This window comes from Lygodium microphyllum, chromosome 27, assembly GCF_053477565.2.
Source record: "Lygodium microphyllum isolate KBCC chromosome 27, Lygodium_microphyllum_v1.1.10, whole genome shotgun sequence".
NCBI classification, from domain to species: domain Eukaryota; kingdom Viridiplantae; phylum Streptophyta; class Polypodiopsida; order Schizaeales; family Lygodiaceae; genus Lygodium; species Lygodium microphyllum.
This window is the reverse complement of record NC_141161.1, coordinates 67,653,156-67,667,779: the sequence shown is the minus strand read 5'-3', so window position 1 is coordinate 67,667,779 and position 14,624 is coordinate 67,653,156. Positions and strand designations below refer to the sequence as shown.

Sequence of the window (14,624 nt, the reverse complement as noted above, 5' to 3'; positions counted from 1 at the left end):
AGAGGTATTTATTTTCAATTTATATTATACTAGCATTCCCTACACACAAGGAACTCTAGGTTACTTCTCTCTCTCTCTCTCTCTCTCTCTCTCTCTCTCTCTCTCTCTCTCTCTCTCTCTCTCTCTCTCTCTCTCTCTCTCTCTCTCTCTCTCTCTCTCTCTCTGCCTTTTTATGTTTCTCTCCTCTCTCTCTTTTATTTTCGCTCTCCTCTTTATGTGTGTGTGTGTGTGTGTAAACTAAAAAGTCACCTATTTTGGACTGTAATTGAGAAAAAGGAAGAACGAGAGTAGAGAGAGAGAGAAAGAGAGAGAGAAGTACAACTCCCTCATTCCATGTGACAAAATTTTCAAATTCTCACCTTAATCAACACACTGTCATACTCATGTGTTTGCAAGAAAAAAGAGATTATGTGCATTCAACTAGTCACGCTTGGTTATAAGGAATTTTTTTGCCTTGACTTCTTTCATTTTTGAAAATGATGTTTTTGACTCTTTAATAAGTAGTTTGCTATCCATATCTTGTAAAACAATGAAGCTAATGGTTAACAAATTGCATTCATGATGAGAAAATAAACCCAACTCAAATGTGTTTTTCTCTTATGTGAGAATTGCTTTAGGTAAAAAGGGGTATTAATAACATCATTATGTCGCTTCTTATGCTACTAACATTGCTAAATAAGATGTTCTATGGTTCTCTTGCACTTCTTGAGAAGCTCTTGAACATGTTCACAATCTTCATTGAGACATTCTATATATTACAAGCTTTTAGTTGTCTTCGTGTTTGAGGTCATGCTTAGAGAGATCACTATTTATGGACCTTCTGAAGCTTGGAAACTAGTCTTGTTTCTCTTAGAATGATATATTGAGCTTAGACTTACAATGCTTATGGATCATTATCACATTCAAGGAAATGCTTTTTCTTTGAAGCCTCTATCCTTGAGTAGTGAGCAAAGTGGGGCCAATATAATTGTTTGATGGTGTAGATGGTTTTATTTTAGAACATGTAGTAGACTAGTTCTATGGAGTTTTCATTGATGGTGTAATGTGTAAGGATAAGAGTGCTCCCCATTTACTTAATGATTAAGGCTATATAGAAGAGTTTCGTGATCATCATAATATGGATAATACATGGACTTCAAGTCTAGCTTGAAAATTGAGTCTTCTTCTATTTTTGATTTGATAAAGAGCACACCTTTAAGGGTTAATGCTAATAAGATTGTTGTCCAAACAATATGCTTTGGAGATGCTATTAAGGGAGTACCAAAAAGAGAATTGAGTTGTATATTCCACTTGTAGTAAAGCATAGTGAGACACATTCAAATGTGTATATATCCTTCTACTTAAGAAGTTGGTTTGTGAGATACCAACATTGGTTTGCTTTGTGGGAGTCTAGAGCATTACATTGGAGTGAAAACTCTTTCCCAAGATGACACCAAGTTTTTTTCTTTTTTTCAAATACCAATCTTTAAGAGATAACTGCACAATTATGTGTATTATATAAAACAACCTGTTTGAGAAAATCAATGCAAATATATCTGTAGTAGTTTTGGAAAATGTAATACAATGCATGCTTGAAAGGTATAAGGGCTTCAACATGCCCTAGATTGCAAACATTGTTAACGATGTTTCAATCAAGGTAAGGGATGCTTTTCCATAAAAAGGTAGGTTGACTTAACATGAAAAGTATTTGTAATATAGTATTCACGTGGATACTTCAATTTGATGATTAGTCAAACAACTAAAGGAATTTTACTTTGTTTCTTACCAACCTTTTAAATACAATATAGGGTAGTAGTTATGCTTGCAACTAAAGGAATTGTACTTTGTTTCTTACAAAACTTTTAAATACAATAAAAAGTAGTGGTTGAATGATTGCAAGTATTGAGTTACAACAATAAAACAAAAATCAAAGTAACATAAAATTAAAATAAATAGCCATTACAATGCTTATAGATGTGCATGGAAGACATGGGGAGAGAGAGAGAGAGAGAGAGAGAGAGAGAGAGAGAGAGAGAGAACGCACTAATAAGACATGAAAAGCTATGTTTGGCATTATAGATGTTAGATTAAAATAAAGAAATAATAAATAAAAGCTCCTCTTAGATCAAAACTGGTAGAACTTACAATGCTTGTAAATGTATGAGAGAGAGAGAGAGAGAGAGAGAGAGAGATTTGTGTATGTGTCTAATAGAATGCGGTTAGATTATGGCTAGATAGGTGCATCTTGTATCATACATGTAAATTTATATTAGTCACAACAAAAGTACTTAATCTATATTTTGCCCAAACTTGTGTGTTTGGTCGAAAAAAATTGCTCAATGAATGGTTTTCCTCCAATTTGGTAGACATAAGCACAAAATACATGTCAAGACTTAAAACAAACACAAGGCCAAGCCCCACATGAATTCCAATAGGCACCAACAAAGTGTTTGTGCTGGTTCATGAGTATTTTTTTATTGCAGTTTTTGGTATTTTAATCTGATTGATTGCTATTGTTCTTAATGCATAGTTCCTTATTGTTCAAGTGTATGGAGAAAATTATATCTTAACTAACAATATTTCAATGCAACATCAAATAATTAGATCCTCACTCATTGCAAGGCAAATGACATCTAATAAATGTGCATAAAAAAGAACCACACCACAATGTTATTTGGCAACTATAGCTATTAAGGGTCAAACTGAACTAATTCTTCAAGAAACCGAACTCGTTCGAAATTTGAATTGACTCACAAGTCAAGCTTGAGAAGGATAAGTGTGAAGCTAACTGGTGAAGCTTTTTTATTGGAGCATTAAATCTTTTTGGTATTGATATTCATTCATCCAACTGAAGGTAGAAGATATCATTGTGCTACTCGTTTCCATACTTTAAAGACTAAAGTTGAGCCTGAAATTGATATTTGCAAGAAAATTAAAAATCCCATTCTTTTCTTTCATACTTAAACTTGAAAGGAGTCAATACTTCCGTGCATAGCAAACTAGAACTAAGCTAATTCTTATGAAGAAAGGTTTATAGAGTCTTGTTAATGTGAATGAGAAGAAGCCAAGGGATGTCAAAGCATGATCTTGGGAGATACGTGATAGAAAATCGCCATCCTCGAGCTCGACAACATGCATCAATCATGTTTATATGACTTAAGCTTTCAAGGCAATATCTAAGCAACAAGACACTTGTTTGGGGCTCAACCAAGACTTCCAAAGTTGAAGACATTGCAGTCCTTACATTCCGCAATCTTGTGACAACCCTTACAAATATGCCTATCAATACCCATCGATGTATGTGATTTTAATGGAAGACTTGGTACACCTCTTGCTCATGACTCATAGAGACCTCTTATTGAAGTATTACTCTGAAGTTGTCCGAGTGTGTCCCTAAGGTCTGGCATAGAGCAATTAGAATTCTCTCTAAATACCGATAACACGGAAAGGGGCTGTCAAGCCAACTGCCACAGGACAAACTGCATTCTGTATGATGCGTGTTGCAAAGACCATGAGACACTACTCATTACGCACGTCTCGTAAATGGTGGATCAAAGTCCTACCGAGTTCCACATGGAGCTTATGCCCGGCCTGTGAACATGAGAAGACAACTACATAGACATGCAATTCCAAATACATACAACAACTTGCCAAACGAATGCAATGGCATGCACAGCATTTCAGCTTGGGGAAAACATGATGGAACAGCCTGTAATAGTTTGAATAACGTCACTTTGGAATCTATCAATACAAAAACACAGAAACAAACAAGAAAGGATACCTTGAATGCAATAATCTGAGCCATGGGGAGTCCTGGATTGCCATTCATTCCACACAAAGAAAGATCTCCGATTAGATCCAACAGTTTATGGCGACAAGGTTCATCAGGGAACCTTAAAGGTGGATTTAGCCAGCCATCCTTCATGCTGCAAGAGAAATCTTCTCATCCTCTTTTTTTTTCCCCTCTCTCTCTCTCTCAATTGTGTATTAAACCATGATAAAAGAAAATCAAACTCACAAAACAGCATCATTGTGGATACTCTATAAACCAAGAATACAAATGTACAAGAGTAGTCTAGCCATCTGGGGACAGTTCAAGGGTAACATCCTCCAATATATCTTTCCTTCAAAAGTCTTTTCACAAACGCTGGAAGCCTAAAATTCTATACAGCATGGTCAAAAATACTTCTCTGGATGTTTCTCCGTTCCCTATTGTTCCTAGCTAGATGTTTTTCGTATAAAGTTTTTCTTTCTCTATTTGGGATACACGATAGTTCCCTGAGTTTCCGCTTAGCCAGCCCGTTCAAAAGAGTGCTCCTGTCTATCAGAAACTATAAGCAACATCCCAGTAAACAGCATTCGTATGGTATACCCGTTCAGCCTTCCCTCCCTCCCCACCCTGCTAGATCTTTCTCCAAAACTGTTTGCTTTCTTTTACCATGGATACATGATAATTCCCTTTGTCCTATTCAACCTTCCCTCCCTCTCTGCTCCTGCAACAGTTCCTACAGATTTTGAGTTAGTGAAGAGGTAGAGTCCAGGGCCCAGGTAGGATGTCTGACATAGTCTGAAGTGTGACAGGCTTAAAACAATGCTTCTTTGGACTAAACAAAAATGTAATTTTGGGTTTCATTGACAGGATTGGCAGGCTGGCCAGGAACACAACTTGCAAGACTCAAGAGTCTTGATTGCAATCTCAATATATGCACATAATATTTAGCCAGCCTGTTCAAAATAGTACTCCTATCTAGCAGAAACTATAAGCACATCTCAGCAAACAGCATGCATTTGTACAGCTATTCGACCTTCCCTCCCTCCACACCCTGCTAGATCTTTCTGCAAAACTGTTTGCTTTCTTTTACTTTGGATACATGATAATTCCTTTTGTCCCATTCAACCTTCCCTCCCTCTCCACTCCTCCAACACTTTAAAATTTTGAATTTTGACAAGCAGGAATCTATCAAAACCTTTTTGGGGAGCAAGTGACAGGGTTGATGACCAATTCGGTGGTGACTGATGATTATGTCTTTGCCAGAGCCCACAACATATACGACCATATGTGCGCCACTTCTTCCCCTCCTGCCCAAGAAGACATCATCCGCCACTACAGGAATTGAACTGGCAACTGCAGGTATTGAATATGTTATATTAATTTGTACTTCGCATTTGCTGCCACCAAGCTAGCTATTAGCTTAATGCAGCTACATTTTCTCCATTCTTTTCGGTTGCTTGCCACAGCTTTGTATCTCCCATTGTTTTTAAGCTTCTCATCTCATGTCTTTTCAAAGATAATCTTGGCTACAATTTTCGTGCCTATAGCTTTGCACGTTTTATTGCACTGCTGATAATTATGGCTTTGCACTTTTCACAGGTTATCTGCCATGATTTTGTCTGTGGCTGCTCTTCCCGACTCTGCCATCGACTTACCTACAGGTAAGCTCATCGGTATTTGCTATTGCAGGACTTGAAAGACAAACCTGCACCCAATAGAACACCCAAATATCAACATCAAAATGTAGCCAAGTCAGAGCACATTGGTCAGTGTGGCGATCAGAGATCTCCCACACACCTCAATCACATGCCATATATGATCCATGTACACAGGAGAGCTAACAAACACAAGTCGACTACACAAGGTGACGTCCCCAAAACACAATAACTAAAAGCAAGGCAAGCACACAATCTCCTATCACACAAAATCAACAAGCATGAGCATCTCTCAATCAAGAAACCTTAACGTTTGATACCATGTTAGAAGAGCAAAACGCACAGCGCACTATTGAAAGACACAAGATCCAAAAAGCGACAATGCACAAGATGTAACCTGGAAAAGGAATCCACTATGACAAGAGATTAGAGTTTACGAGGTGGAATCATCAAGACAACAAGCAATCCTCACTATTATAAACTCGAATCCTTGCCACAGTTTGGATCATCCACAATGTTTCACTATCTGCCACAGCATGCACGGGTCAACACAGTTTGGATCATCCCTGATCTACCCTATTTTGCAGAAACCCTGATTCAGTGCTGATCAGAGAACCCTGATTTCTGCACTGATCAAGAAGTCATAGATCGGTAGATGGGAGAGGAGAGAGATTCAGCGCTGCTAGGTCAAAAGTGCCTGCAATGTTGCCCTGGTGTGCCCGATACTCTGGCAGCTAATTGTGTCATGAAAAAGTGCACCCTAACTGCCCAAGACAACAAATCAATGATGGGGATGAAGACTGAGAGCTGTTCAAGATGCTGCTGAAATGACTCTTCCCTCTTCAGATTGACAAAAATTAGTCCTCTCTCAGCCAACTATGGATTCTCTAAACTTGCATGCAGCAAATGAGAGAGATGAAGAGTGGAATTGCAAGACTTCCTTTCTAAAAAATTCTCCCACGTTTTGCCTTATTTCAAGAAAGTTAGGTGCAACCAGCCTTCCTCCTCGGAGAGGGTGGTAAATAACCTGATTAAGCACTAGTTACAACAATTAACAAATTCACAAAACTGAAATGCACACTTTACTATATAATCTTGGACATTAGACACCCAATTGGCCCCGAAATTGGCGCCCCTTTCGGTATTTATTTAACTTAATTGAAGAAGAAGTTAATGTACAATGGGATTCTCCCAATCCCTTTCGGTATTCCAACTCCCCTTGCTATCCAGTCTTCAATCTGATTTGCCCCTTGACTTGGCAATCAATTGGCCTTCACCCACTTTGATCGAGATGGAAAATGCCCCAAATTCAATGATTTGTTGGTCCCTCCACTTGAATAGGCTAAAGACAACGTCAGTCCTGTTGAATCCAAGTCTTGGAGCTTCCAATTTCTGGCGCGCTTCCCGAGGCTACTGCTAAACCCTAATTATTGCTGCAAATTAAGATTTACAGCAGAGAAATCTGAAATTTCTCAGCCTCTGGTGATCTCAATGCTGTAATCTTCAGAGCAAGGCCATAGAAAGGCTGGGAGATGAGAGAGAATGCTAAGGAGAGAAAATTCAAACTTTCTTCGCGAAGAACTGAAGAAAATCTTTCATTTACTGTTGCTGCCTTGTCTTAATAGCTTGTAGATGCAAAGAACTAAAGAAAATCAGTCATTTACTGTTGCTGCCCTATCTCAACAGCCTATAGATGTTGCCACCTGCTGTTGATTGATCTTCACTTGCCCCTAGCTGCCTTAAAAGATCCTCCAATGGCTGCAAATCAGACCAACAACATCTCCTCCCTCTCTCTTGGAAGTTGAATATACTAAAAATACCTCTCTCCAGCCTTTAAAGACGTTTTTCAATCTTGCATGGGCATTTTTGACAAGTGGCAGCCTTTCCAAATGGTTTTTCCAACATTATCCATAATTAAATATAAATTTTCAGTCTTTAAATACTGAAAATTAATCTAATAATTACTTCGGTGCCCTGAAAGATAATTTGACTGGCCAATAATTAAATTGACAAGGCAATTTTCATTCCCGAGTGTCTCTGCGCCATCTTTAACCATCAGATTGGCGTTAGGTACCATTAAACACCACTTCCCTAGTGTCACCAACTGACACTTATGGCCAAATGAATGACCTAGGCCAACAACTAGCACCAGATACTACCAAGCACCTGTGCGGCATAGCTTATAGCAGCTTTTGCCTTTGACACCTCGTGATTTTCTGGAGTCCCAAGCTCATAAATTTACTCTAACCCCAATTACATCTCACATGTGCAACATTTACTTAACCATGTGATTAAAAATTAATCCACGTGTTAAGTGGGGTTTCAAAACCACATGTCCTCATGACATTGGGACTACCCAAACTTCAAATGGCTGCTCAAACATTAAATTTTCAACATGCTAGCCAAACTTGCAAATTAAGGCATGCTCAAACTTTGGCTCGAGGTTAAAAGTTTCTTCCTCAGATTTTGATATGCATATTAGGTCTTAGATTTAACCTATGCATTGACCCTAGGTGTGATAAACTATTTCCTTTGTCCTACTAATGGTCTAGCCCACATTTGACACTACCCATGCATGATCCTATGTGGCCCAATCTCTAGGAGTAAATTCACATGCTCATGGTACAACCCCTCTTGAAAAATGGCAATTGAACCCAATTGCAATTGTGTAGAAACCAAAGACATACAAAATGAAAAATAGAATGAAATGTAGACAAATGACCCAAGCAACATGTGCACTTGCTGTTTTAGCCTCGTATGAACGAAGTTGTCAGTATGATATTCCCTTGTAAGCATCCATCCACATCTACAGACAATAGTTACTAGCACACTCATATGTTAGAGAGTGACATCTCCCGAAGACAGGCAAGATGCCACGTGGCTGGTTGGTCAATCACAAGATGCCACGTGGCAAGTAAGTCGTCCAATCGTAACAAGCGCCATGTGTGGTAAGCAGTCGAACTACAACAGGTCGGCCAATAATTGGCTGCATTTAATTCAACTGACCTGCACTATTTGAGGCATTTTTTCCAACCTATTTATAGGCTTTGTTTTCAGCAGCCTCAATCAATTGTTTTCACAAATTTCAGGCTGCAGACCATGGAGATTGCCCTCGGGGCTGACGTAGACTGAGATCTTCGAGGTGGAGACATACGCAAATATTCTCTATGCACCCATGTATAATTCTGTATCCTTATACAACATTCTTTACTGCAGATTTTCTGTGTTTTACTGTCTCTTTCTCCTCTCTCTCTGTTCACTCTTTGTCTTGGTCATTCGCTTCCACATTGCTTCACTCTGACATGGTATTAGAGCATTTAAGGACTGACCTAAGGTGGGACCCATCTGAAGAGAGATTTCAACGCGACACAAGGCTGCGTTATATGCATTCAAGTGCGAGCAGGTGGGCTGTGCATCAGAACAAGGCTAAGGCGAGTGTGGGCGTGGGCGTGCGAGAAAGGAGAAGATTTGCCGAAGTTGCTGCTGGTTTTTGCTAATAGAGAATGAAGAAGGCTGCATTTTGGGCCTTCAAATGCAGATTTTACCTTTTCATCGCATTTGGCGGGTGAAGGAGTAGGACGAGCAAACCATAGCCCTAGGCTGTATTTTCACAGTCAGAGGGGGCTGCTCTTTGTGTTTTGTGCAAGCATTGTAGGTGCAGATGTCTTCTGAGGCCAAGACAGAGTTTCAGGTGATCATGGACCAAAAGGTGCTCATCTTACCAGCTCTTCCATCATATCAAAAGCTCGATGGTAGAACTATCGCATCTAGTGGGTCATGATGCTTACCATCCTAGAGTCCTATGATTTGGCGAAGCTTGTTACGGAGGCTATTCATCGTCCTTCCTTGCGAAACGAGTCCACAATCTCTTCCAATGAAAAGGTGGAGTTGGTAAAGGCTCAAGCACATTGGGATAAACTCAATGCTCAAATTCACTTATTTTTATTTCTCTCATGTACTACAGCTACTATCTCTCATATTGAGCATTTGACGATAGCTTGCCAGATATGGCTGGAGCTTGATCAGATGTACAATCGAATGACCATCATGAAGCGAGTTTCTTTGGAAGTGCGGATGCGGACAATGAGTTGCAGGAGCATATCAACAAGCTAAGGCAACTTCAGATGCAGGTTCACAACGCACGGAAGGTAGTCACTTTTAAAGACATGGCAACAACTCTTCTTTCACAGTTACCACCCCGCTTCAATGGTTTTTATTCTGCCTTGATTGTTTCAGGGCGTTCTGAGACTCTTCGATGGAAAGAGTTGGTTCCAATGGTCTTGGACCAAGAGGAGCAACTGAAAGGAACCAATGCTTCGAAAATCTGAGGCCTTGGTTGGTCAATCCTCTCAAAAGAAGAGGAAGGACCAAAAGAAGAAGGAGAAGGACAAAGACAAGGAGTCTACTTGTCACATTTATGGCAAAACAGGTCACTAGGAGAAAGATTGCCCCAACAAGGAGAAGAAGGAGAAATCTTCAAAGGATTCCAGAGCAATGGCTGATCCCTCATCAACTGCTTTCCTCGGTGGTTGAGGATTCGACCCTGACGGCTTCTGATGTTGCATTGATGGCCCCATACACTCGGGAGTGGATTGATGACAGTGGTGCCTCCCAGCACATGACTCCTTCAGTAAGTGTTGCTCATTTGCGGCCTTCGCATGGCCAGATTCTCACTGGTGACAGTTCCTCTATTCCTATACAGGAACGGGGCAACATGCATCTTATTCTAGATGTGACGTAGTGGTGCCCATACATCCGAGATACTTTATATGCCAGCTTTGGGGTACCATCTTCTTTCGGTACACAACATTTGTGCCCTTGGCCTTTTGGTCGAATTTGATGTGGATTCTTTTTGGATTCTTAATCGAGCATCAAGACACGTTCTTTCTTCACGTTATGAGAATAATGGAGTCTATAAGTTGCAGTCTTCTTTTGCCTTGACTTCTCTTCTTCTTACCACACACACACAGTCCAAGCTTTGGCATGCTCGGTTTGGCCACCTCAATTATGATTACCTTCGGATGGCGTCAAAGGGACAGCTTGTTTGAGGTTTGCCGGATATTGTTGTGAGCCACCAACCTTTTGTATCCTACATCCATGGAAAGCAAACTCGTGATGTTGTTCCCAACAAGGCTTCGAGGTGGTCTTTAGCACCCTGGGAGCTTATTTCTACCGGTCTTTGTGGACCGATGAGGACAAAGTCCCTTTAAGGAAGCTTGTATTTCATGCTCATTGTGGATGATTACAACAGGATGACCTAGGCTTATTTCTTGAAGCTGAAGTCGGAGGCTTTCTCCAACTTTAAGGATTGGTTGCTCTTTGAGGAAAACCGATCGGGTCGGAAGCTGAAGACCTTACAATCGGATAAGGGCGGAGAATTTGTTTCTAATGAGTTTGCTCGTTTTTATGCAGATCATGGTATTCACCAAGAGTTTGCTAATACAAACACCCCTCGGGAGAATTGCATCTTGGAGCGGAAGAATCACAGTGTGATCGAGATGGCCCGTACCATGAAGGAGCATCGTCAAACACCTCAGTGTCTATGGGCTAAGGCTATGGCTACCACAGTTCACATCCTTAATTGTTCCTCTACTTCCGCTGTTGTTGGTATGACTCCATATGAGGCATACTTTGGTTCCAAGCCAAATGTTTCTTATTTTAGAGTTTTTGGGTGTGATGCCTATGTTCACATCCCAAAGACACAACATGACAAATTTGAAGCGGCTTCCAAAAGACAAGTGTTTGTGGGCTATAGCTAACAGTCTCAAGGCTACCGATTGTATGATCCTGTTAAGCGGAATGTCTACACAAGCCATGATGTTCCGTTCGTGGAAGTTCCAGCCTCAGAGGGGAGTGATGAGCACCGCGTTCTTGGAGATCCCAGTGATAGATGGGCCCCAACAACTGTTCCTCTAGAGCCTGTGCCTCTTGAGGACTCTTCTTCAAATGAAGAGCTTCGTTCCCACCCACCAGATCGGTGGACCTTCCAAAAACTTCAGCAGATGGAGAGCGACAAGGCGAGATCTGACCTCCTCGTTGGGCTTGTGACACTCTTCGTAATGCAGGGATTGAGGGGGTCCTTGAGGAGTGGCAATCGCAGGATGGCCCGCGGCATTCTCGGAGGAACCAAGCACACCACACTTAGCTTGTTTACACTAATTATTGTTTGATGACTCGTGTCATGCAAAATCAGGAGCCCACTTCCGTGAAGGAGGCTTTACAACATGATCATTGGCGGAAAGTGATGCAGCAAGAACTAGAGTTTATTGAGAGGAATGGCACATGGTATCTCGTGCCAAAGCCTCCTCATAAGAAGATCATTGGAGTCAAATGGGTCCTCAAGACCAAGTACCGCAATCATGGCACATTGGACAAGCACAAGGCCTGCCTTGTTGCTAAAGGTTTTGCACAACGCCCAAGCATTGATTTCCATGATACTTTTGCCCCTCCAGCTCGGATGGCCACTATTTGCGTCGTTCTTGCCTTGGCTAGCCACAAGAGGTGGCCAGTTTATTAGTTGGATGTAAAGTCTGCCTTTTTGAATGGAGAGTTGGACGAGGAGATCTATGTTAAGCGGCCTTCGGGCTTTGAGGCTCTCTATGGCCTTAAGCAAGCTCCCTGTACTTGGAATGAAAAGATTAACTTGTTCCTCTAGGAGAAATTAGGGTATTGGCATACCAAAGCTGACCCCCGATTGTATATACACACCTCAGGTGGAGGTCGTGTGTTGTTTGTCCTTTATGTAGACGACTTGATTTTGACAAGTAATCATACTCAGATGATTGAGCAGATGAAGGCAGTACTTCATGAGAAGTTTGAGATTACGGACATGGGACTTCTTCACTTCTTTCTAGGTCATGAGATCTATAAGACTCCGAGGGGAATCTTTATTTCCCAGCAATGGTATGTACAGGAACTCTTAGCTACATGTGAGATGGAGGGATGCAAGTCTCTTACAACTCCCATGGACCCGATTTGGAAGGCTATAGCTCATTCCGATTCTCCTTGGCGAATGCTACCTATTATAGGCAATTGGTTGGTTCCTTGATTTGGCTTCTTAATACCTGTGTTGACTTATGTTATGATGTAGGTGCCTAACCGGGTTCATGAGTGAACCCAAGATGGTGCATTGGCAGGCTACTCAAAGGATTTTATCGTTCCTACAAGGGACTCCTGATTTTGGAATCTATTATCCTACTGGTACAAGTGCTACAGACTTGGTCCTTACAGGTTGGAGTGATTCAAATTGGACTAGTGATGTGGATCATCGACGGTCCACGACAGGTTATTGCTTTACCTTGGGTGCTCGTGTTGTTTCATAGAGCAGCAAGAAGCAACCTACAGTTGCCCTCTCTTCGACTAAGGCGAAGTATCGGGCGGCATCATCTACTACATCTGAGACAATGTGGCTTCGCAGGCTTCTCGAGGAGCTTGCCTGGTCCTACTGTTCTACAGTGCGAAAATGAGAGTTGCATTGTTTTGGCCAAGAATCTTGTATTTCATGCTTGAACGAAGCATATTGAGATCCAGTACCATTTCATTTGGGAGAAGATTCTGGATGAGACCATTTCCCTGGTCTATTGCAAGACAAAGAACAACAGGCGCCATGTGGCAGGCAGCCGGACTGTAGTAGGTCGGCTAACAATCGGTTGCATTAAATGTAACTCACCTACATTATTTCGGGCATTTTTTCCAGCCTATTTATAGCCTTTGTTTTCAACAACCTCAATCAGTTGTTTTCACAGATTTCAAGCTGCGGACCGTGGAGACTACCCTCGGGGCTAACGGAGACTAAGATCTTCAAGGTGGAGACATACGCAAATATTCTCTCTCCACCCGTGTATAATTGTGCATCCTTATACGAAAAATTTTGTGTTTCACAGTCTCTTTCTCTCTCTCTCTTCTCTCTCAGTTCACTCTTTGTCTTGGTCATTCGCTTCCGCATTGCTTCACTCTAACATCATCATAGCAGTCGAAAGCAGGGATACTCTCAACAAACAGTACCTCCAATGAATATAAGCGACCTCTTGATATCTAAGCTAATTTGTACAAGGGAGCAAAGGTGCTATCCCCCCCCCCCCCCCCACCCTGGGAAGCATTAATCAATGCTTTAGATGTGGCCTCTGGTGAGTCTAACTTAAACACGACCAAAGTTGACTCTAAGTGAAAAAACATCATGAAGGGGGGGAAGGGGGGGGTGGATTTTCTTGTATTAAATATTCAAATTTTATTAAAACACTTTTTGTGATTGGAAAAAAACTCAACATAGCCATGCATACGAATGTGCTAAGGGGTTTTTATCACATGTTTACTTTCTATATTTAAAATAAAGATGTTACAATGGCATACAACTCTGCCCGAATTTTAATTGAAAACATTTGTATTTCTTTTCCATATTTTCTTTCTTTGAGATTCTCCAAGAGCGTTACATCTTTTAGGGAGGTTTATAACTGGTTCTAATGGCACTTAATTTAAGTTCAAGTACCATATATGGGTTTTAGGGCCTCTCATCTACATTATGCCTCCAAGCCATGCTGGCCTTTAATCAGCCTTTGAGCCATGCACATGCCATACTGAGCTTGTTAATAGAACATGCCATGTTCTAGCCCTAGTTACAAATAACTTTTCCACTTTGTATATCTCCTATCAAAATCTTTTGTAAGGGATTAGATGCTATCTCTTTTGAGGTAAGACCTTTCCATCTTTTTATGCCTCATATTATGGGTTCAATCGTCCGTGACCCAAAAGGGGGTCTATTAGTCATTTACCACCTTGTGTGAGCATACTTTAGTGTGTTCTAGTGCATGTGTAGGTATAAGCACCTTTTACACCACCATACATTAAATAAGGATCAAACGTTTAGATGTGTACCTAGGTCTATATATTGAGGCTCTAGCTTTATATTTTCATATCACTCAATCTATCTTCGAAAAGTACAAAAGTCACAAATAAACTAAACAAGCAGCAAAGGAACTAGAGAAACTACCGTATGCCAAGAGACCAAGTCATACCTGGAGAGAATGCCCACATACTAGATTATACGAAACTGCCAATGAAAAAGACCTCTCAATCAAGCAATCTGACTTTGCACTCCAGAATGGGAATAAAAAACAAAGGCATTCTCAATAGTCTAGTTATGCCAATAACCATAGAAACACAAGAAATGAAACACAATCTTCACATGCGGCTGCACACAATCTGAAAATTTAGGCTTTCCA

At 40.9% G+C, this 14,624-nt stretch overlaps 1 protein-coding gene across 7 annotated transcripts in view; it reads right to left on the bottom strand.

Annotated features, from left to right (window-relative positions):
• Positions 1 to 2,919: 2,919 nt before the first annotated feature.
• Positions 2,920 to 14,624, bottom strand: part of LOC148012424 (uncharacterized) — a 65,098-nt gene continuing 53,393 nt past the window's right edge. For 2 of the 7 annotated variants that reach the window (XM_087668761.1, XM_087668762.1), the window contains exons 6-7: positions 3,761 to 3,905; positions 2,920 to 3,570 (exon numbers count right to left, since the gene is read on the bottom strand). In XM_087668761.1, coding sequence (XP_087524887.1) covers positions 3,499 to 3,570; positions 3,761 to 3,905 — 217 coding nt within the window. In that variant the 3' untranslated portion in view covers positions 2,920 to 3,498. The other 5 variants (XR_015689016.1, XR_015689017.1, XR_015689018.1 and 2 more) reach the window with 4 other exon arrangements.